General features: G+C 41.7%; 1 protein-coding gene across 1 annotated transcript in view; it reads right to left on the reverse strand.

Annotated features, from left to right (window-relative positions):
* The window catches only part of AKNAD1 (AKNA domain containing 1), a 35,184-nt gene extending 23,846 nt beyond the window's left edge, over positions 1 to 11,338 (reverse strand). Inside the window, exons 1-5 of the mRNA XM_044238811.1 lie at positions 10,358 to 11,338; positions 7,990 to 8,029; positions 7,461 to 7,609; positions 7,301 to 7,363; positions 2,725 to 2,855 (exon numbers count right to left, since the gene is read on the reverse strand). Coding sequence (XP_044094746.1) covers positions 2,725 to 2,855; positions 7,301 to 7,363; positions 7,461 to 7,609; positions 7,990 to 8,029; positions 10,358 to 11,338 — 1,364 coding nt within the window. The remainder of the gene's footprint in view (positions 1 to 2,724; positions 2,856 to 7,300; positions 7,364 to 7,460; positions 7,610 to 7,989; positions 8,030 to 10,357) is intronic.
* Positions 11,339 to 20,998: the final 9,660 nt, after the last annotated feature.

Below are 20,998 nucleotides of genomic sequence, written 5' to 3' on the forward strand. Positions count from 1 at the left end.
AGGAATAAGTCTAACAAAACATGCATGAAATCTACACAAAGAAAACATGTTCCTGGATGGAAAAACTCATTGCAAAGATTTCAACTCTAGCTAATCTGTAAATTCAACACAATCCTGAACAAAATTCTAGTGGAATTTCATTGAGGAAGTTTGGTGAGCTGATTATAAAGTTTCTGAGTAAGAAGAAAGTACAAGAACAGCTAACAAAACTTAAGAAATATTTCAAATGTACACTAGACTACAGCAATTTAAAACTGTGTGGTTAGTGTGGAAATAGAAACATAGCTCAATGGGATGGAACAGAACCAGTCCCATCTACACGTGGAGGGTTTTTTTATGGGATAAAAGTGGCTTTTTCATCCAGTGGGAAAGGCTGCTCTACTCAGTTAGCCATGGTACAAAGATCTAAGCGTGGAAAACTGTATCGATACTTAAGTAAAACATAGGAAAATATGCTCTAATCCAGCAGGCAGACAAGAACTAGCAGGGGACAAAGAGAAGTTGGAAACTGGAAGGAACTGAAATGGTAGCGCAAGGCCTGAAGGTAGTGGGAAGAAGTGGGCTCAAGGACCATGGCCAGGTGGGTTGGAAGCGAGCAAAGAAAGAAAGAGGAGGAGAAAACACGAAGATCTGGGGATGGGGAAAAGACTTTTTTTTTTTTTAAGTTTATTTATTTTTTAGTAATCTCTGCTCCCATTGTGGGACTTGAATTAACAACCCTGAGATCAAGAGTTGCCTGCTCTCCTGACTGAGTCAGCCAGGTGCCCCAGAAAAAACGTTTTTGAGGGAATTTGTGATCTGTTCCATAAAGCAGAAGAGAAGATTGTATGCTGATGGTATCAGAGAAAAGGGATTGGTGGAGACAGAGCCCCACCCCTTGACTCCTTGGCCTTCAGTGTTAGTGTGTGAGACGATTATCTGACAAACAAGCTGCATGAAATAAAACAACTATTTTTGCATATTACCTTTTTTTAAAAAGATTTTATTTATTTCTTTGATCAAGAGAGCGAGACAGCAAGAGAGGTAACACAAGCAGGCGGAGTGGGAGAGGGAGAAGCAGGCTCCCCCCTGGAACAGGGAGCCCGATGTGGAGCTCAATCCCAGGACCCTCTTACCACGATCTGAGCCAAAGGCAGATGCCTAATGACTAAGCCACACAAGTGCCCCCTGCATATTACCTTTTAAAGGCAATAATAAGAAGGTCTTAATAATAGCACATTGTGGATTTAAACAAGTAATTAGTCAATGAATCAGCAGAATTCTTTCCCCTGCAAAAAGTTATCTATCATGGCCTTTGGATTCAACACTTAGAAGGTTTTGGACAATTGCATGGGGTTCTGCCCATTGCCACATTAGGCCCATGCGAGACAAGAGGACCAGTGTTAAGCCGAGCAGCCTGGCTTGCTCTGAGCCGGTTTTAACTCAGTTTTGAGAGAGACTGGGTACTTCCCTTGCCCCAGTATTGAAAGCTTTTCCTGTATCTGGGATATAATTGCAGCTGAAGCTCTTTTGATGTATACTGGGTCCAGAACACCGTGGGCGTAACTAGGATATAAATACAGCATTGCATAACTTTGGTCTCGTTGTGCACAGAGGCCTGACTTTAAAATGACTGCCCAGACAAGTGGGAGTCCTTGGAAAATAAATATCCTTACTCTATTAGTTTTTAAATAAATAGTGAAAGTATGTAGAGATCTTTCTTTTCCCAGAAAACAAAATAAGCCTTTGGGAGGAAAAATCAATATTAAAACCTCATCCCTGCTGTCTAATTACTCAGTAGTGAAATAACAGTAGACAGAGATTTCATTCATTTTGAAAAAGTAAAATTGTACTTTGGGGAAAAATATACCTTAGGACACTAGTGCCAAAATAGAAACCATTAAAGTAATCTGGCCTCAAGAATGATTCCATGTGAAAAAATGCTATGAATACAGAGAGCTGAACTTAAAAAAGATTAAGCCTCCTAAATGGATTCTTTTAATTCATACCAGGAAATTAAATGGAAACAATCCTAGGCTTGAGTCCTGGAATACATCTTAAAATTATTTGGATTGGAGAAAGAGGCGCGCAGGGCCATAAAAAATGGCCAGTTGGAAACTTCAGTGAGTTTGCTTCCAAGTTTCTCATGTGAACTAACTCAGGAGTCATCTTGACCTTTAAGCTTTAACATTTTTCCTTTATGGGGATTGGTGGGACCCTCGGCCTCAACAGCGTAACAATGGTCCTCTTGGGCCCACTACCCTCCTGGAATTGTCTGTGGATGGGAAAGAAAAGGGGGAGAAAGAGAAGAACCAGACGGGGGAAACAGGGGCAGAAGTGGGGCGAGGGGCAGGAGTGGGGCGAAGGGCAGGACACGGGGAGCTTGGAGAAGAGGCCCCCTTGCATTAACATGTGAACCTATCTAGGGTTTTCTCGTGTTGTTCTGAGTCTCAGAACCAATTCTGACATCCAACAAAGGACTAAACTGTAGCATAAAAATCTCTCCTCCAGGAGACAACTGTTCATTTCGAGGACTCCATCTGTGCGGGTGCCCTGCCCAGGACTTCATATGTAGCGGGAATTCCACACTGTTTGTTGCATGGGGTAACTAACACCTGTTCACCGGTGGCAGAGTTTTTGCTGACCCTGGGGGGGCTGTGCAAGCTCTCGGCTGGCAGCCACATCAGAATCCCACCTGAAGGAGGTCGCCTCTGCCCCCTCCACCTCACACAGTTTAAGCCTGACCTTTCTGGATCAAAGTCACCGACAGCTGGGGATTCATGCCTGTGAACTTGCTTCAAAGTCAGATGCTTCTCCTTGTTGTCCAGAAACTCCTGCTCCAGCAGTTCAAGATGTCCCTGCAGTTTCTCCAGGACCTGTAGCAGCAAAGTCACTGGAATCACACACATGGAAGCCTCTGCATGTAGTTGGCTTCCCCCCAGATACAAGGAGGGTATACTCTATGCTAGTTTCAAAACAAAGCCACCATCCTTCTCCTGGCAATTTTTTTGTTTCAGAGTCTGACATCTAAAATACAGACAACCCAGAGTCATCTCCGTGTTTACAACACCCTCCTGGTACACAGCTTTTTCAGTACACTGACCTGATTTCTCTCCCAGAGCCTACCCAGGAAGCTCTAAGCTTCCATAATAGGATAGCAATAATCATGTGCTTTTGCAGAATGATTTGTAGCTTACAGAGCACTTTCCCGTGCATTGTCTTACTTAAGCCACACATCCGTGTTGTAAATGTTGCCAAATAGATGTTGTTATCTCAGATGTATATGGGAGGAAATTGAGCTCTAGGAAGTATGTCCAAAGCCACACAGATCTTAAAAGCAACTAATGTTAGAGGACCCGAGTTTGAATCTATGGCCCTTGGACAGTGAGATGCGGAAGGAACGTCAGGAAGTTTAGCTAGAGCTTCAAATGGGTCTTCGAGACGCCCACACACGCAGCCCTGTGCAGATGAGTACTTAAACCGTGCAGATTAAGGTCTGGTCTTGAAGTGTGCAGACCTTGGCCCTGCGGCCCCAGTAGCTCAACATTCCATGAGAACTGCCTGTGTGGGGCCCTGAGCCAAAAGTATGAGAGATACACAATTCTGTCAGGCACAACATGCCCTGGTCTCAGGGGGTTTATTCTAGTTGGAAAAAGAGACTGGATTCAAGGGTTTTGCCTTGACTTGGGAGAAGTGAGACCTAAGTCAGGCTTAAAGAATGCTCAGGAGGGCCTGACCAGGCAGCATTCATGAACGTGGAAAGGGAAGGATGACTGGAGAAATGTTGCACATAGCACAGTTGGGTTATAGTATCAGATACCCTGGGGTTCAATTTCAGTCTCGTTACCTAATAATTGTATTATTTTAGTCAACTTGAACTCTAAACTTCAGTTTTCTCATCTGAGATAATAATAGCCCTCACCTCATATTGTGAAAATTACATGAGTTAATGCTGAGTGCCAGGATCATCACCACCAGGATTAATTCTGATTATTAAAAATGAATAAACAAGTTTGGAAACATGCTGGTCAAAGGGCATACAAAATGGCAGGTGTAGTAGATGTTTTACATGTCCTTTGCCCAGACTCATCCTCCATCTCTCTCTGTGCCTCAACCAGGAGGTTCACCTTCAGTGGGCTACATCAGTGAGCTCCCTTGTCCCGGCATTGGTTCCAGCCAATGCAAGGCAAAAAGAGAAGAGAGAAACGAAGACTGATGACTTAGGGGTCTTTTTATCCCTGATGTCCTCCTGCTTGTACCAGCTACTCCTACTGTTATAACTGTTCTCCCTAGGTCCCCAAATCTGCTGTTCCTTCTATGAGATGCTTTCTGTCCCTTATTGGTTTCCCCTTGCCCACACCACTGTAAAATGATGCCTTATTAAATTCTCCTCAGTTGTTCCACTGGAGTAAACTGTCAAGGTTCCTGCCAGGACCCTAATGGGTACTGCAGATCTCACAGATAATGCTCAGCTTTCGAGCTTGGGAGGCAGAAAGAATGCAAAACCCCTGACTTAAAATGAGGAATCTGAAAAGGCTGACAGATTTGAATGAAGCTGTCGATGTTGGACAAGTATAATTTTCAGCAAGAGCGGGAGAGCCAAGTGAAGATAAGCACAAACATTTGGAGCTGGAGATAAGTTAGGACCTGTAACTTAGGAATTGGTAGATGATAAGGGCAGTGAAAACCATGAGAAGGAATTAGGCGTTCAAAGGAAAGGGAAAAGAGAGAAAGATAATCACAAGCTATAATTTAAGATCTTGGGATTTAAACTGTATTATGTCACAGACGAAGGCGGAGCACAGTTGTCTAGCCATAAATGTACCACCTCTAATTCTCATAGCAACTCTGAAATGGGAAGACACACTGCACGTCTGAGATCTTACCACTAGGACTTAGAACTAGAATGCTCCAACATCCAAGTGCTTTCAGTTCTGTTGTGCCACTCATGCTGAGGTTGGTTTTATTTTTTAATTTGACAGAGAGAGGGAGCACAAGCAGGGGGAGTGGGAGAGGGAGAAGCAGACTCCCCACTGAGCAGGGAGCCAACACGGAACTCCATCCCAGAACCCAGGGAAGGGAGGTATAGCTCAGGGGTAGAGCATTTGACTGCAGAAGCCAGGGAAGGGAGCTGAAGGCAGATGCTTGACAACTGAGCCACCCAGGGACCCCTTTTCATTTTTAGATCTTTTTTTCCCCTGAGGTTAGTTTTAGCCCTGATGTCTAGGGCTTTGACTCCCTCTTCTTTTACCTGTCCCTGTTTGCTGATTCTTTCCTTGGACTTCTTTATGGTTTACTTTATATGTTGCCTGGGCAATCTCATAGCTTCAACCAACAGCTATACCCAAATTTACATTTCTTCCCAAACACTGAGGCCTTTGAGGCCCAGTACCATTGGTCTAATTGCCTATTAGATCTCTCCAATTGGATGTCCTGTAAGGACCTCAAAATGAACTTGGTGCCTTGCTTCCTGCTCACCTCCCACACCCACTAGGAACTGGATCTTCTATTTTTAGTCCTCACCTTGGTTGCCCAAGCTAGAAATCTGAAACTCATCCAAGCCTCTCCCTTCCTTTATTTACCCCTCTTAATCAGCCACCACTTGGTTAAACTCTTAGATGTGTTCCCCTCTCCATCCTCATTGCCAGTTTTGGTTCAGGGCCTCATAATTTGTTGCTTGGAGTATGGCTTCCTGGCTACAGACTTGCCCCCTGGGTGCTTACCATTTCTTGGCTTTCAGTCCCCCCATCACTCAACCTCAAGGTAAAATCTAAGCTCCTTAGCAAGGGTTAAAGGTCTTTCATAATGAAGTCCTTAACACCCTCTCTAGTTTCCTCCCTTTCTCTTCACCACATGAACCCTGAGCTCCACCTGGTCAATTACAGTGCCATACAGCTCCTCAAACTGTCAGCACTCTCTGCCCCTGTGCCATTGCACAGCTGGTTCCTTTTCTTGGAACGGCCTCTTGCCCCTACTTTGCCAATCTCATACATATGCATCCTAAAGTGTCAAGCTCAGAGGTTGGTCCCTTCCAGGGAGCCTTCCCAAGTGCTCTCCAATTGGCAAGGGTGAGCCTCTTCTAGTTGCCCTCAGCACCATATGTAACAGTTCTCGAGCTTCATGTTGCTTCTCTGTTTATCAGCCTGTTGTTTCTAGAAGACTGTAAGCCACTTGAAACTGTTTCTTCATCTCCAGATCCCTAGTACGTGGTACAGAGTCTGGGACATAGGAAGTACACAGTAAGTGTTTGCTGCATGAATGAGTGAGTGAATGAGTTATTTAATTAATATGGAAAACAAATGAGTAATGCACTGTTGCACTGTCTCTTAACATTTGGGTCTTCCTGGGTTTTGTCTATGCTGTCTGGTTTCTACTGCACAGCCTATTCTGAGCTTTGTGGTCCTTCACTTCAGGAGTTCTGACCACCTGCCTTCTGATCACCTGTTGTTGACCTAATGGCCTGAACAGCAATTTTGACTCTGCACATTTCTGGCTCTAGCAATCTCAGCTTTTTGCCCCATTGCCGTGCTCCACCCCCATGTCCCACAGCCTTAGCACTGATGAACAAGGCTGTGTGGTTACAATAGAAATCAGTGATTTGATTAAATGCAACAAGCAAGGATGTGACAGTCACGGACTTTGATCTGAAAAGCATAGCTTTAAGATCAGTTTCAAGTTTTCAAAGTTTTTATATATTGAGTTGTCAGATACCAGGAAATTTTATAACCTGTATCCTCCAGAACCCAACAACTCTGGATGGGCTTGCCTTTATAATAACTCACATGTTACTCTCTTAAGCCTATCATGGTCTCAGATTTATTGTGGGGTGACTGCTAAGGAATAGCATCCATAGGTAATAGATTCCCTTGGCAATGAGAGAGGGCTAAATGCATACAGAAATAGAATTCTAAGCTCTTTTAGCCCCTGTAACACAAAGCCCCCAAGCCTCAAATAACCAATGAGATCCTCAGCCTCAGTCTATTGGGAGGGAGGGTAGGGGGATGGGAAGATGGGGAAAGTGGAAATAGGGTAAATTAAATGCTAACAACATTTCCTATTAGTTACCAAATATATTAAGCTTGAAATATGTTATTAAAGATCTTAATGCAATTCAACTCATCATTAATAATTAAGGGCAAAATATATGTAAGACACAAGGCCAGGCCTCTGAAGGTCACTGTCCTTTATCTTCAGCAGAGTTTTTCACCAGAACATTTCCATTCCCACCAATGTAGAGGAAACATGGTGCTATAAAATCATTTGTATTTACCCATGTCAAATTCCCTAACAGAGATGTTTAAAACTGGATAAAATGTATTACCAGACTCTTGTCTTGCAAAAGATAGGGAGAGTCCTGCACTATGCTTTTGGAAAACTCTTGTACCTGCAGGGAAAAAATGCAATATTTCATTAATGGCATGATATCTTACATCTGAATTTGGTCACTTCTATCCATCATAGTAAGCTTTAAAAAATATTACTTTAGTCTTCAGTTGATCAGTCTGTTCTTTTAACTTCTGGCACATCTGTTTTCCTTGGGTTATCTTCTGAAATATGTAAGAAGAGCTTGGGGAAAGGTCTTTCTGAGTGATTGATGATATCTTAAAGAGACTCATCTCAGATTCTATTCCTGTATAAGAAAGAATAAGTTTTGGCTTCCATTCATCTCAACGTGACTACAGACTTATTAAGTACTAAAAACAGAAGTCTGTGACAACCATCACCATTCGTTATTTAAAAAGAGGTTTCAAAATGTATATCGAAATCATAAAGGTTTAAAAATGTTTGTACCTGGGATGCCTGAGTGGCTCAGTCGGTTAAGCATCCAACTCTTGATTTCTGCTCAGGTCATGGTCTCAGGGTCATGAAATCCAGCCCCACATCAGGGTCCAGGCTGGGTGTGGAGCCTGCATAAGATTCTCCCTCTCCCTCTCCCTCTGCCCCTCCCCATCTCCTCATTATCCTCTCTCTCTCTCTAAAAAAATAAAAAATCAAATCAAATATTAGTACCTGTGAGAAGTTCTTGGTGAATATGTATTGTGGGCTCCATCTGCACAATTAGAGTATAAGAAAACATTATTTAGGGATGCCTAGGTGGCTCAGTCATTCATTGTCTGCCTTTAGCTCAGATCATGATCCCAGCGTCTGGGATCAAACCCCATATTGGGCTCCCTGCTCAGAGGGAAGCCTGCTTCTCCCTCTCCCACTCTCCTTGCTTGTATCCCTCTCTCACTGTCTCTGTCAAATAAATACATAAAATCTTAAAAAAAAAGAAAAGAAAACATTATTTATTGTTAATACCATTATTCAAAAAGATCCAAAATGTTGTGGTCATCATGGAGACAGCCCAGAGTTGTGTCAAGACATGCGTCCCTGATGCCAAGGTTGAATTCCACTCTGACACTTATCTGCTGGGTGACTCAAGACAATTACTTCATCACTGTGAACCTCAAATTCCTCAGCAATAAGATGAGGATAGAAATAGAACCTACCTCCTAGGGCTGTTATGCGGATGAAATGTTAGGTATTACCATAAGATCTGGCATGTGGTTAAGCATTCATGACATATCAGCTGTTACTACTACCATGTTCGATACTATTGCAGGGAATACTGAAACATTTCTCCCAAAACTGGACCATAAGCTCCATGAGGGCAGGGGCCATCATGGGTCTTCTCACCAGTGCTGTGGCTTGTGCTCTCACTAAAACTATGCACACAGTAGACACACGCTAGAGAATAATATAAAATCATATGTGTTAAGTTCCAAAGTGTGAGTCAAGATAGTGATTACTCACCACAGACTAACAGGCAGGAGGAGCTTAAATTTCAGGGTGACTCACCTTGACGGTCTTCCCACTGTTCTCTACACATAAAGCTCAGAAACATGCCTGTCCCCAAGAGCTTAATGGTGGTGGTCAAACTAGACTTTGGTTATGACGAATATCTCAGTTGTAGGATGGATAGTCTATTCTCCCGCCTTAATCAACAGGACTAGAGAAAATCAGACACCTGACTTTAGACTGCCACTGACCAGAGAGAGGTGAGCCTAATAGCCATTCTGTTCCTACTAACCTCAGGGCACTGAGGAATGTGCTCCCTCCCCCCAGGAGTGTTTTCCTGCAAGCCAAATGAGAACCCCTGAGATTTGCCAATGTCAGACACAGAGAAGCACAACAGTCAAGGCCAGGCAGGCTGCTGGCTTCAGGTGTGGGGTGGGGGAGAGCAGGGGGAGTTCTGCTCAAGTTCCTGAGAGCGTTCAGATGAAAAGAAGGAAGCTGAAGCATGAAGGGGTGATAATGGAAACAGGCAGGAAGTGTTCAGTCCAGAGTGCCCTTCATACAAAGTTTAAGGGAAAGATCATACTGTCCTGGTAAAGTGCCAGAGAACTAAAATGTTTACTTTGATCATTGATGTGAATTTACCTAACTACTGAACATCAAGTAATCAATTAGGTCCCAAGCCTCAATGTGTTGAGAAGTTGGATAGGGGATGGGAAGAAGAGGAAAGGGGAAATAGTATAATTAAACATTAATAAAATTCGGTCTTTGGGGGCATCTGGCTGGCTCAGTCAGTAGAGCATGAGACTCTTGATCCTGGGGTGGTGAGTTCAAGCCCCATGTTGGGTGTAGAGATTACTTAAAAAAAAATAAAATCCCAATGTAAGCATTTAAAAAATTGCTACTAAATTGTTGCCAATATAGGCAGCCTGGAATGTTATTAAAGATCTAAATATGATTTGATTTAGCATTTATAACCAAAGGTGTGATATATGGAAGGCAGAAGGCCAGACCCTTGGGAGAATCAGGCAATAGAAAGATGAAGACAAGGTTGTTGTCCTCCAGAGTACTCAAGTCTAGTAGAAGAAACGGATATTTCCAAATTATCATGACCCAAAGCAGGCTGACATAAATGCTCTGACAGAAACCTAAATATCAGAGGATGTGAAGGAGTGACTGGGTGGGAAGGAGGGTCGGAAAGTCCCATGGCCAATGGGGAATTGAAGGAGGCCATGAAAAAGCAACAGGCTTTGATAAACAAAGATGGGATGTTCTGTTTAGGGCAGGAGTTCTGAGGGTACGAGCATGTGGGCCAGAGAGTTTGGGGACCAGCAAGCCCCCCATGACTCCTGGGGAATGAGAGCAAAGTTTATAAGGATAGGATGGAGCCCCCACTAAAAATGGGGAAACTCAAGTTCCAGATCAAAGAATTTGGAGTTTATTCTATGATGTGTTGTTGTTCTTCTAGTCCCTGATTCTTCTCAGAAAGACACCCGCTGAGCTTCTGACAGGTCAGTTCCATGTTCCTCACAAAGACCCACACTGATATGGGTGAGCAATGGTCCTGATCTTGCATTTCCTGGAGACCACTTTCACTTACCTCTATCTGTTGTGAAGGTGCAGCAGTTTTCCTTTTCTGCCCGTGTCTTTCAATACAGTTTGACCTAGACATGCTTTCTAAAATATCTTGCACAATAGCTGACTTATCTCTCAATTGAGGAGAAAAGTTGGCTTGTTTATCTGTTGTAAGTGGTTTATTAATTGTTTTATTTTTAGGGCTTTTCCCTTTGGGAACAACCTTAGGGAAATCAGATAACTGGTAATGAACCAGACCAGGGCCGTGTTTGAACCCACTGCCTGAAACTGCTTTGCCAGTCTGCAGTTTCTGGAGTGGCTGCCCTTGGCAACTTTTTGGTTTATCGTGTGGACTCTTGATTTTAGTTAGAAAATGAGAAGTTTCTTGATGGCTGCTCTCTCCAGCAGCCTCTAAATCAGAGACGTTTTCTTCTCTCACAGGTAGAGAACAACAAGGCATTTTGCTGTGTTCACCACCCTTTATGGGGCTCAGTTGGTCTGTGAGTTCTGGGGTTTGTTCTTTTGGCCAAGAATTCTTAACATGGTGCAAAATAATATTTTTAATAAGAACTTCATCAGAACTGTCGGCATTAGAAATCTCTGGGAGAGTTTCACAATCAATGTCTTGACCTTTTAAGAATTCCTCATTGGAAAGATGATGGAGTAAAATATGAGAAATGTTTGACTTTGAAGGGACTCTTTCATTAGCTGGAATATCAGGAGTTGTGGTGGATTGTTTCTTTTTATCATAGCTTTTGTTGATAAGAGTTTTAGGCATTTTGCCCAGAGTCATGGCCATGTCTGCATGGCTGCAAGTCTCTTTATACGTAGCCTTTTCTTGAAGGTCATCTACTGTTGGAAGAATTTGATTTGAAACATCAAGGACATCACTTTTTGAGGTAAAATTGTAATCATTGTATATCTTAATTTGGGAGAAATCCCCATCATAAGGCAAATCTTTCTGTTTCTTAGAAGTTGTATCTTCTGAGAAATGGGCTTTGTCCATGTATGTGCGTCCTGGCCTTCTTTTTCCCTTGCCTATTCTTGATGTTCTTAATTCTAACAGTAGATCTTCTGGTTTTCATTGATTGCCTTCATTGCGTGTCCTATTCTGTGCAAAATGAGAAGAACCTCATTGTTAAATAAATTGGAATAATGTATGAAACTATGTTTATATTGCTGTTGATGCCAGAACAAAACAGATGCTTTTCATTTAACAAACGTAAGGCAAAATGCTCAGCCAAGTGGTATATAAACAAGGAATAAAGAAAAAAAAAAAAAGGTTGGGAGGAGGCTTTACATTTTTTTATTCATTAAATTTTGAGGGAGAATTTGGTCTCTAGTTAATGACCAAATAGTTATCAATCTCTCCTTGGAAGTGCTGTTTGGAATTTATTCTCCCAAAATAGGAGCTGAGGCTGCAAGTGAAGAGTTGCCATGCTAAAATGCCAGGACTGTCACTTGTCTACACATCTCTGACAGGCCTCCACATTGTATGTTCCTAAAAGCTGGCTCAGCTCAAACACAGCCACCAGCCTTCTCTGTGCTGGGGCTTTTTCTTCTGTCCCTCCAGACATTCTGGTTCCCTTCTGATTTTCTCTTGTATGTTAAAGAAAGGCAGAAAGTACTAATAGAAATATGACCAAGGAACAAAAAGTCCTTTTGAACACCTGGAGGCCAGTCTGCCACTAAGCATCCCTTTTCTGATTAAAACCCAGGCAGAAGTGAGTCGGGGAGGCTACCTTGCTCTGAGCAGTCCTGACTTGTTGCCACAGCCTGGTGGTAACAGTGTATCTTAGGGATACTCTTGAATATGGTCAGAGCAAAACCATCTGCCATTTGGTATCCATCTTTCTTTCTTCTCAAACAAAATTGAAAACACCTATTTAGATATCGCCTCTCCATTTGCGAACTTTTGGAACAACTCCTTAGAAGCAGTAAGATTTCTTCCAGTTTTAGGTGGAGTGACTGAGGTTCTGAGTCAATTAGGGGGCCTACCGCCACCGGCTGCCTCCCTTGCCCATATAATGACAGGTTTGGATGAGTGGATCTCTGAAGCTGTCTCTCCCTCTAATTTTTTATGAGTTTGTGAACTGGTGGTTTATTAGATAACCTGAAAATCTAAAATTATATGTTTGACCAAAAAATGAGCCAAGGAAAAGAAGTACAAACTAAATGTGGTAAAGATGTCTACAGAACATTGTTCAAAATCTTAATTTGTAGATATGTGTCAATGTTAGAGAACTCAAATCAAACATATTTTGTTTAAAGTGAGAAGGGAGAGAATTGGGAAAAGGAGAAGGAAAGAAGGGGAAGAGGAAGAAGAAGAGGGGACGGAAAGAATAGGGAGAATGGGAGGATAGGAGAAGAAGAAGAAATACTACAGAATTATTTTACATTATTTAGTGCCTAATATTCATTGTAAAGTGAGGTGTATCTTCATGAACGAATTGTAGGCTATTCCACCCCAAACTGAAGAACAAGGGAAAATGCTTCCCAGGAAAGTCAAAGGCACAGTGGGAAAGCAAGAATTGAGAGCCTTTGATGTGAATTCCAGCTTCTCTACTCATTAGCTATATGCCATCGGGCAAGTTACTGAATTTTTCTGAGCCTTAGTTTCCTCTTCTGAAAACTCAGAATAATACCTAGTTCACAGGATTGCTAGAAGAATGTGATAATGCATGTAAAGCTCTTGGCATAGTGTTTGGCATAGAGTGAGTATTCAATAAGTGGTAGTTTAAAAATCAAAAAAACAGTCTCAGTGTTGAAATACTGAAGAATGCCCAGAGATGGAAGGCTGGGTACTCTATTTGTGGGGATAGAAATAGCCTACCTGAGATATGATCTCTATAAGAGTTTTTAACTATTTTAAAAATCTACCTGTAAATGAATATGCTGTTTGATAGTGAAAACAATCACTAAATAAATTTAAATAGAATATGTCTAAGACGTCCAAAAGACCAATAGGTAGATGAAAAGATATTCAACATCACTCATCATCAGGGAAATGAAAATAAAAATCACAATGAGATATCTATCTAACACCTATTAGAACGGCTATCTCCAAGAAGAAAACAACAAATGCTGGCGAGGATGTGCAGAAAAGAGAACCTGTGTAACACTGCTGGTGGGAATGTGAATTGGTTTGGCCACTATGGAAAACAATATGGGGGGGTTCTTCAAAAAAAATTAAAAATAGATCTACCATATGATCCAGCAATTCTACTTCTGGATTTATACATTTAAAAAAAATGAAAAGAGAATACCAAAGAGATACATGCACTTCCATGTTTATTGCAGCATTATTCACTCTAGCCAAGAAATGGAAAAAACCTAAGTGCCCATCAGCAAATGAGTAGATAAAGAAAATGAAGAAGAAGGACATTCTTCCATTGGCAACAACATCAATGGACCTTGAGCACATTATACTAAGTGAAATAAGTCAATCAGAGAGACAAATACTGAACAATATCACTTAGATGAAGAATCTATAAGTGTCAAACTTCTAAATACAGAGAGTAAAATGGTGGTTACTAGGGGATGGGGTGGTGGAGAGGACAGATGTTGTTTAAGGGTATAAATTTTCAATGAATAATAAATGGGTGCTAGAGCTCTAATGCACAGCACAGTAAATATAGACAACAATATTGAATTATAATCATAAAACTTGCTAAGAGACTAGAACTTAATTATTCCAACCACTAGAAAGAAATAATAATTATGTAATATGATAGAGGTACTAATTATCACTGGAAGGGACAGTCATATTACAATATATAAATGTATCAAATTAACATGTGTACACTTTTAAATTACACATACTATGTGTTAAATATACCTCAATAAAAAGCCTGCTTTCTGAGAGAAAAAAGAATATCTTCAAGTGCCTACAGAGAAAAGAGAAAAAGAAAGACCCATTCCAGTTTTGCAGGACTTTTAGTGGCCCAAGTTACAGCCCCAAACTCATCCTCACGCCTTCTTTGTTCTTGAGATGCTCTTTGTTGACCTGTAAGCCCTTTTTGCTAAGGAAGAAAAGACCCTTTGTTAGCCGGATCATCCACTTAAACTGATAATATTTAATTTTTGCTAAGAAAAAGAAAGAGAGAGTCTATCAATGTAAGCCAGAAGTCTGAGAAACTCTCTCATCAGATGTGGGAAAACAGCTTCTCTTGTTATTATCGTTATTGGGGTGTGTGTGTGTGTGTGTGTGTGTGTGTGTGTGTGTATACAAAATATCCAATGGATTTTGTCTGTAAAAGAACAATTTACATCCTTAGCATTATAATTATAGGGCCTCTTACAGGTAGCTGGAAGGAACTGGAACATCTTCTCATGTCAAAACTCAGCTCGATCTTGGAATCCAACAGTGAATCCAAAAAGATTCTGGTCAGAACCCAACAGAACCTTTCCATAGGCCCAATCCGATTTACTGAGTTCAGGTGAACATATTTAGGGCCATGACTGCTATGTGTACTGACCATTATGTGCTCAGCAATAGCTCACAAATCACCCTGAACACCAAGCAAATGAGGCTCACAGGTCCTGGTGACCCACCCCTGTGAAAACACTGCAGTCTGGGCCTTAAGCAACAGGTGCTCACCACGCTGCCATCTGTTTCCTGTGTGGTTTACTTTTTTATAAAATCTGAATTTGGTGTTGAGATGCTGACTTATGCTCACTAATTTGGCCAGTTTAAAAGAAGATAACCATGGTTGGGATGACTAGGGATCTGATGGAATCAGTTAAGAATGTTTATAGAAGGGGCGCCTGGGTGGCTCAGTCATTCAGCATCTGCCTTTGGCTCCGGTCATGATCCCAGCGTCCTGGGATCGAGCCCTGCATTGGTCTCCCTGCTCATCAGGGAGCCTGCTTCTCCTCTTCCACTCCCCTGCTTGCTTTTCCTCTCTCCCAGTGTCCCTCTCTGTCAAATAATAAAATCTTAAAAAAAAAAATGTCTGTAGAAGGGAAAACCAAAACTCCTTAGTAGTTAGAGGTTCAAGAGGGTCAGTGAGTCACTGTTTCTGGGTAGTAGGTGATGTTTGTTCTATTCGATAAGCCCATTTAGTGGTAATGCAATGTATCACATTCTATACTGGAGGATTATTTCCATCTTCAGTGGAAAACTGTGGGACCATGTGCCTGTGACAGTCACTTACATCATCCCTAATACCCTCCATTCTGTGTTTAGACCTTTGCTAGCTGCCAGACAGGCTATGACCCAGAGGCAGAAGAGAAAGCAGACATTGTTTCTACACACCCTAAAATAAATTTAGCAAATGTATTCACTAAATAGTGAACCAATTTAGTGGTTCACTAAAGTATGAACCACTTAATACTCAGGTCTTGAACCCCACTCTTCTAAGATCAATCCTATGAAGTGTAATAAAAATAGTTGACTGTTGGATCCAAATTCTTCTTCCTCCTTTATATGTGTGTCAGGAAGAATGTGAATAGGTTATAGTTAGAAGCTATAAGTTCATGATCCAATTATTTTTTTTTTTTAATTGTGGTGCCTGGGTGGCTCAGCCTCAAGCCTAAGTCGGACTGCCTGCTCAGCAGGGAGTCTGCTTCTCCCTCTCCCCCACCCCCCTACTTATGCTCTCTCTACCTCTCTCTCTCTCAAATAAACAAAATCTTTTTTAAAAAAAGATTTTTTAATTTGGGGGGCACCTGGTGACTCAGTTGGTTAAGTGTCCGACTCTTGATTTTGGCTCAGGTCATGATCTTGGGGATCATGAGATCGAGCCCCACACTGGGCTCAGTGGAGAGTCGCTTGAGATTCTCTCTCTCCCTCCCCCTCTGCCCTCTGCCCCTCTACCTGCTCTCTCTCCCTCTCTCAAGTAAATAAGAAAACAAAATCTTTAAAAAAAGATTTTTTTATTTTTAAGTAATCTCTACAACCAACATGGGGTTCAAACTCACAACACTGAGATCAAGAGTCACAAGTTCTACTGACTGAGGCAGGCAGGTGCCCCCGCAACAGTATATTGAACGGCCTAGAACAATATGCTGCTCTAAATCTTCACCCAACACATGCCACAGTCAACACAAAGAGGCAAAACAATAGCAGTAGCAATAGAAACTCACCTCCACCTTGGGGGGTCTCTGCATATCACAGAGTGAACCCGTGAACCTTTTGATACAGAGGAGCAATCCTTTCATTCTAAGTCATCTTTCTTTTTTTCAATAGTAGGAAGTTGGCTGCAATTAAATAATAGAACAAAAACTGAGCATCCAAATCATGGTGTGCCTACTTCTTCCATGTTCCTTTAATTGCAAGAAATCAACTTTGAAGACTACTAAGGAACTTCTGATGTGATCTAAGCTTCTCTGTGTGCGTGTGTGTGTGTGGTCTTTTTTTTTTTAAAGACTTTATGCATTCATTTGACAGACAGAGATCACCAGTAGACAGAGAGGCAGGCAGAAAGAGAGGAGAAAGCAAGCTCCCTGCTGAGCAGAGAGCCCGATGTGGGGCTCGATCCCAGGACCCTGGGATCATGACCTGCGCCAAAGGCAGAGGCTTAACCCACTGAGCCACCCAGGCACCCCTCGTGTGTGGTCTTTTAAGAGCATTCAAAAATACTTGGTTTTACCCTTTAATTTTCAGATTCTCTCCCTCTATTTCCAGGTCCAGATGTCTATTTACCCACAAAGACAAATAGGAGATGGTTCAGAATAATATGTCTTAGGCCATGCCCGGAGACCAGGTATTCATGGATTGTGTATCCTGTGTATGGTGTTTCTAGATTCAAGTATTTTCAAAGGTAATATGATACGGGCTCCCTCTGCAATGACTGCATTTGATTACATACTGGAAATGCTATCAGCTAACTTTATCTCAGAAATATGGCTGTCCACAAAGGCAGTGTCTATAGCTGTAACCATATACCTTTCATTGTGGCTGTCTGGTTTCCTCCTGCCATGGATTGGCAGAAGAGGCCCTGTGTTAGAACAACAAATCAACCCAGTGCTCCCTCGAGACCCATATGGGTGTATTATTTACAGCCCATCTTGGAGATGTAGGCCTGTGCATGAGTCTGAGGACCACCTGTTCCAAATTATTTGTCCTGAAACTATTTGAAAAATCCAAGCAAAAAGCTTTTGAAACTGTGAGTGAACTAGTATTTGGAGAAGTTTCTTCCCTGTGTTTTACCAGCAGCCTTTGCTTGGTGCTCTCATTCTTTTGGGGGTGAGTGCTGTCTCTTTATCTAATTTTCCTGTTGACACAACCAGGCAGTCATCTTGGATTATCTAATTTATGCTGTAAACCACAGACCTTTGCTGTGCTTTGGAAACAGAAAACTCCTGCCAATTGATTTCCTAAAAATAATTCTAATCACAAATTTTAAAGAATGTTGATCAAAAGAAGTTAGAAGTTTTTAAATAATTTTAAAAAAATAACATTTGTCCTTTCCCTAAACTTTCTTGCTTAAGTTTGGCAATGCCCAGAGATAAGATGGGCCAGAATATAAATTATATCCTTGTAGAAAAATAATAGCACTACTTTTTTAACCCCTTTCTTTATAAAAAGCCCAGAGACTCCCCCCAACATGACTATGATTATAAATATCATCTAATGTAATGCTGAAATGCCAATTTTTATTGGACAATTTAGCTTGCTTGATTAAAATCCTAGAAGTGAGGGCGCTTGGGTGGCTCAGTGGCCTAGTCACCTTCGGCTCAGGTCATGATCTCAGGGTCCTGGGATCGAGCCCCACATTGGGCTCTCTGCTCAGCAGGGGCCCTGCTTTCCTTCCTCTCTCTCTGCCTGCTTCTCTGCCTACTTGTGATCTCCGTCTGTCAAATAAATAAATAAAATCTTAAAAAAAAAAATCCTAGAAATGACAGCCATACAAAAGGAAAATAATGCTCAGCACCCAGCCTATTATGATTGGCTTGTGGAGGCTTCATAAACATTAATTAAGGCACACAATACCCAGATGAAGTATTTCTTCATCACTCAAGCAATATCACCACCTCAGAAATGGAAACTCAAGACAGCGCTAAACAATTTAGGCCAGGAAATAATTACCTACTCAAAAGATAACAGTGCTTTGCAGCTAACTAACACTTTTTTTTTCTTTTCAGAATAACAGAATTCATTGTTTTTGCACCACATCCAGTGCTCCATGCAATACGTGCCCTCTATAATACCCATCCCAGCTCCCCCGACCTCTCACCCCCCGCCCCTTCAAAACCCTCAGGTTGTTTTTCAGAGTCCATAGTCTCTCATGGTTCACCTCCCCTTCCAATTTCCCTCAACTCCCTTCTCCTCTCCATCTCCCCTTGTCCTCCATGCTATTTGTTATGCTCCACAAATAAGTGAAACCATATGATAATTGACTCTCTCTGCTTGACTTATTTCACTCAGCATAATCTCTTCCAGTCCCGTCCATGTTGCTACAAAAGTTGGGTATTCATCCTTTCTCATGGAGGCATAATACTCCATTGTGTATATGGACCACATCTTCCTTATCCATTCGTCCATTGAAGGGCATCTTGGTTCTTTCCACAGTTTGGCAACCATGGCCATTGCTGCTATAAACATTGGGGTACAGATGGCCCTTCTTTTCACGACATCTGTATCTTTGGGGTAAATACCCAGTAGTGCAATGGCAGGGTCATAGGGAATCTCTATTTTTAATTTCTTGAGGAATCTCCACACTGTTCTCCAAAGTGGCTACACCAACTTGCATTCCCACCAGCAGTGTAAGAGGGTTCCCCTTTCTCCACATCCTCTCCAACACATGTTGTTTCCTGTATTGCTAATTTTGGACATTCTAACTGGTGCAAGGTAGTATCTCAATTTGTTTTTAATTTGAATCTCCCTAATGGCTAGTGATGATGAAATAAATAACACTTTTTAACCAAGTGTATTCAACCACATTACAAACTCTAACTAAACACTCTCAGAGACTTAATAAGTATTTCCCTTTAACCTCATCAGATGGAAAGAAAGAAAGCAGTTTAGCCAAAATTACACAAAGGATCACTAGCCGTGCGGATTCAGTCCCTTGGATTCTAGAATTAGGTGGAAAGTGAAGAAAGCAAGGTTTATGGAGGGCACACTATGTGCTGGGCCCTTTGGATATTTCATCTCATCAATTCTCTCCATGGTCCCTGATAAATACTCTTTCCCTGCTGTAGGCTAAGGAAACAAGCTCAGTGGAGCATCTAGGACAGCTCAGTCTGATTCCAAAGCCAGCTTGCTTCTGCTCCTATAAGACCACGTGTCACAAAGTGAAAGAAGAAATAAAAGTAGTCAGACTCAAAAGATACATACATATAGATAGATAGATAGATAGATATCTATACATACACACACACACACACACACACACCAGATACACACACATACACAGGACTGGTAATTAATTTGCTATTCCTGATGTAGGCAATTCTCCCAAACTTAGTGGCTCAAGACAACACAAATTAATTATCTTTCAGTTCTGGACGTCAGAAGTCCAAAAATGGATCTCAGTGGGCTGTAATCAAGGTGACAGCAGCCTGCATTCCTTCTGGAGGCTTTAAAGGAGAATCCATTCCCTTGCTTTTTCCAGTGTCTAAAGGTGATCTGCATTCCTTGGCTGGTAACCCTTCCTCTATCTTCAAAGCAACATCATAATGTCTTTACTCTCTCTCTCTTTATAAGGATTTTACTTATTTATCAGAGAGAGAGAGAGAGAGGAAGTGAGCACACAAGCAGGAAGCCCGATGTGGGGCTCAATTGCAGGATCCCAGGATCATGACTTGAGCCGAAGGCAGACACTTAACCAACTGAGCCACCCAGGTGCCCCACCATCTTCAAATCTCTTCTTGACTCTGACACTCAAACCTCCCTTTTTCACTTCACAGGATCTCTGTGATTACAAAAATGGGTCTATCTAGGTAATCCAAGATAACCTCCTCCCCTCAAGATCTCTAACTTAATCATACCTGCACAGTCTCTTGTGACCTGTAAAGTGACATTTTCATAGGTTCTATGGATTAAGATATAGGTAACTTTGGGCGCCATTATTTTGCTTATCACAGTACCCTATTTTATATTTTGGAGAATTTTTAGAAAACCAGGACCTATGCCTCATCATTTCTTCCCCAGTTAATATCTCTTGTGCCCATTATCCCCCAAACCCTTCCTAAAATGGAGCTTTGTCATCTCATGGAGAAACCTTGTTGAGATACAGTAAATACTATAGGAGGACATACCACAAAAGGAGAAGGTTTAAAAAAAACAATAAATGATTGGGACACCTAGGTGGCTCAGTCAGTTAAGTGACCGACTCTTGGTTTCAAAGTCCTCGTCTCAAGGTTGTGAGATCGAGCCCCCTGTGGGGCTCATGGTCTGTACAGAGTTTGCTTCTGCCTCTCCCTCCCCTCTGCCAACCTCCTCTGGCCTTTCCCTTGCCCACTCACTCACCAGTGTTCTCTCGATCTCTCTCTCTCAGATAAATAAATAAAATTTATTTTAAAAAATAAAAAACCATAAATGATAGCTATTTATGCATGCAACCACCTAGAGGCATCTCAAAATAATTATGCCATTTGAAATAAGCCCAAAAAAAGTACACATCTATATAAAATTCTACAAAATGCAAAGTAATATATAGTGACAGAAAGCAAGTCACTGGTTGCCTGAGGTTGGGATGCAGGTCCAGGGAAGAATTAC

The sequence above is a fragment of the Neovison vison genome, chromosome 2 (assembly GCF_020171115.1).
Source record: "Neovison vison isolate M4711 chromosome 2, ASM_NN_V1, whole genome shotgun sequence".
Classification (NCBI taxonomy): Eukaryota; Metazoa; Chordata; class Mammalia; order Carnivora; family Mustelidae; genus Neogale; species Neogale vison.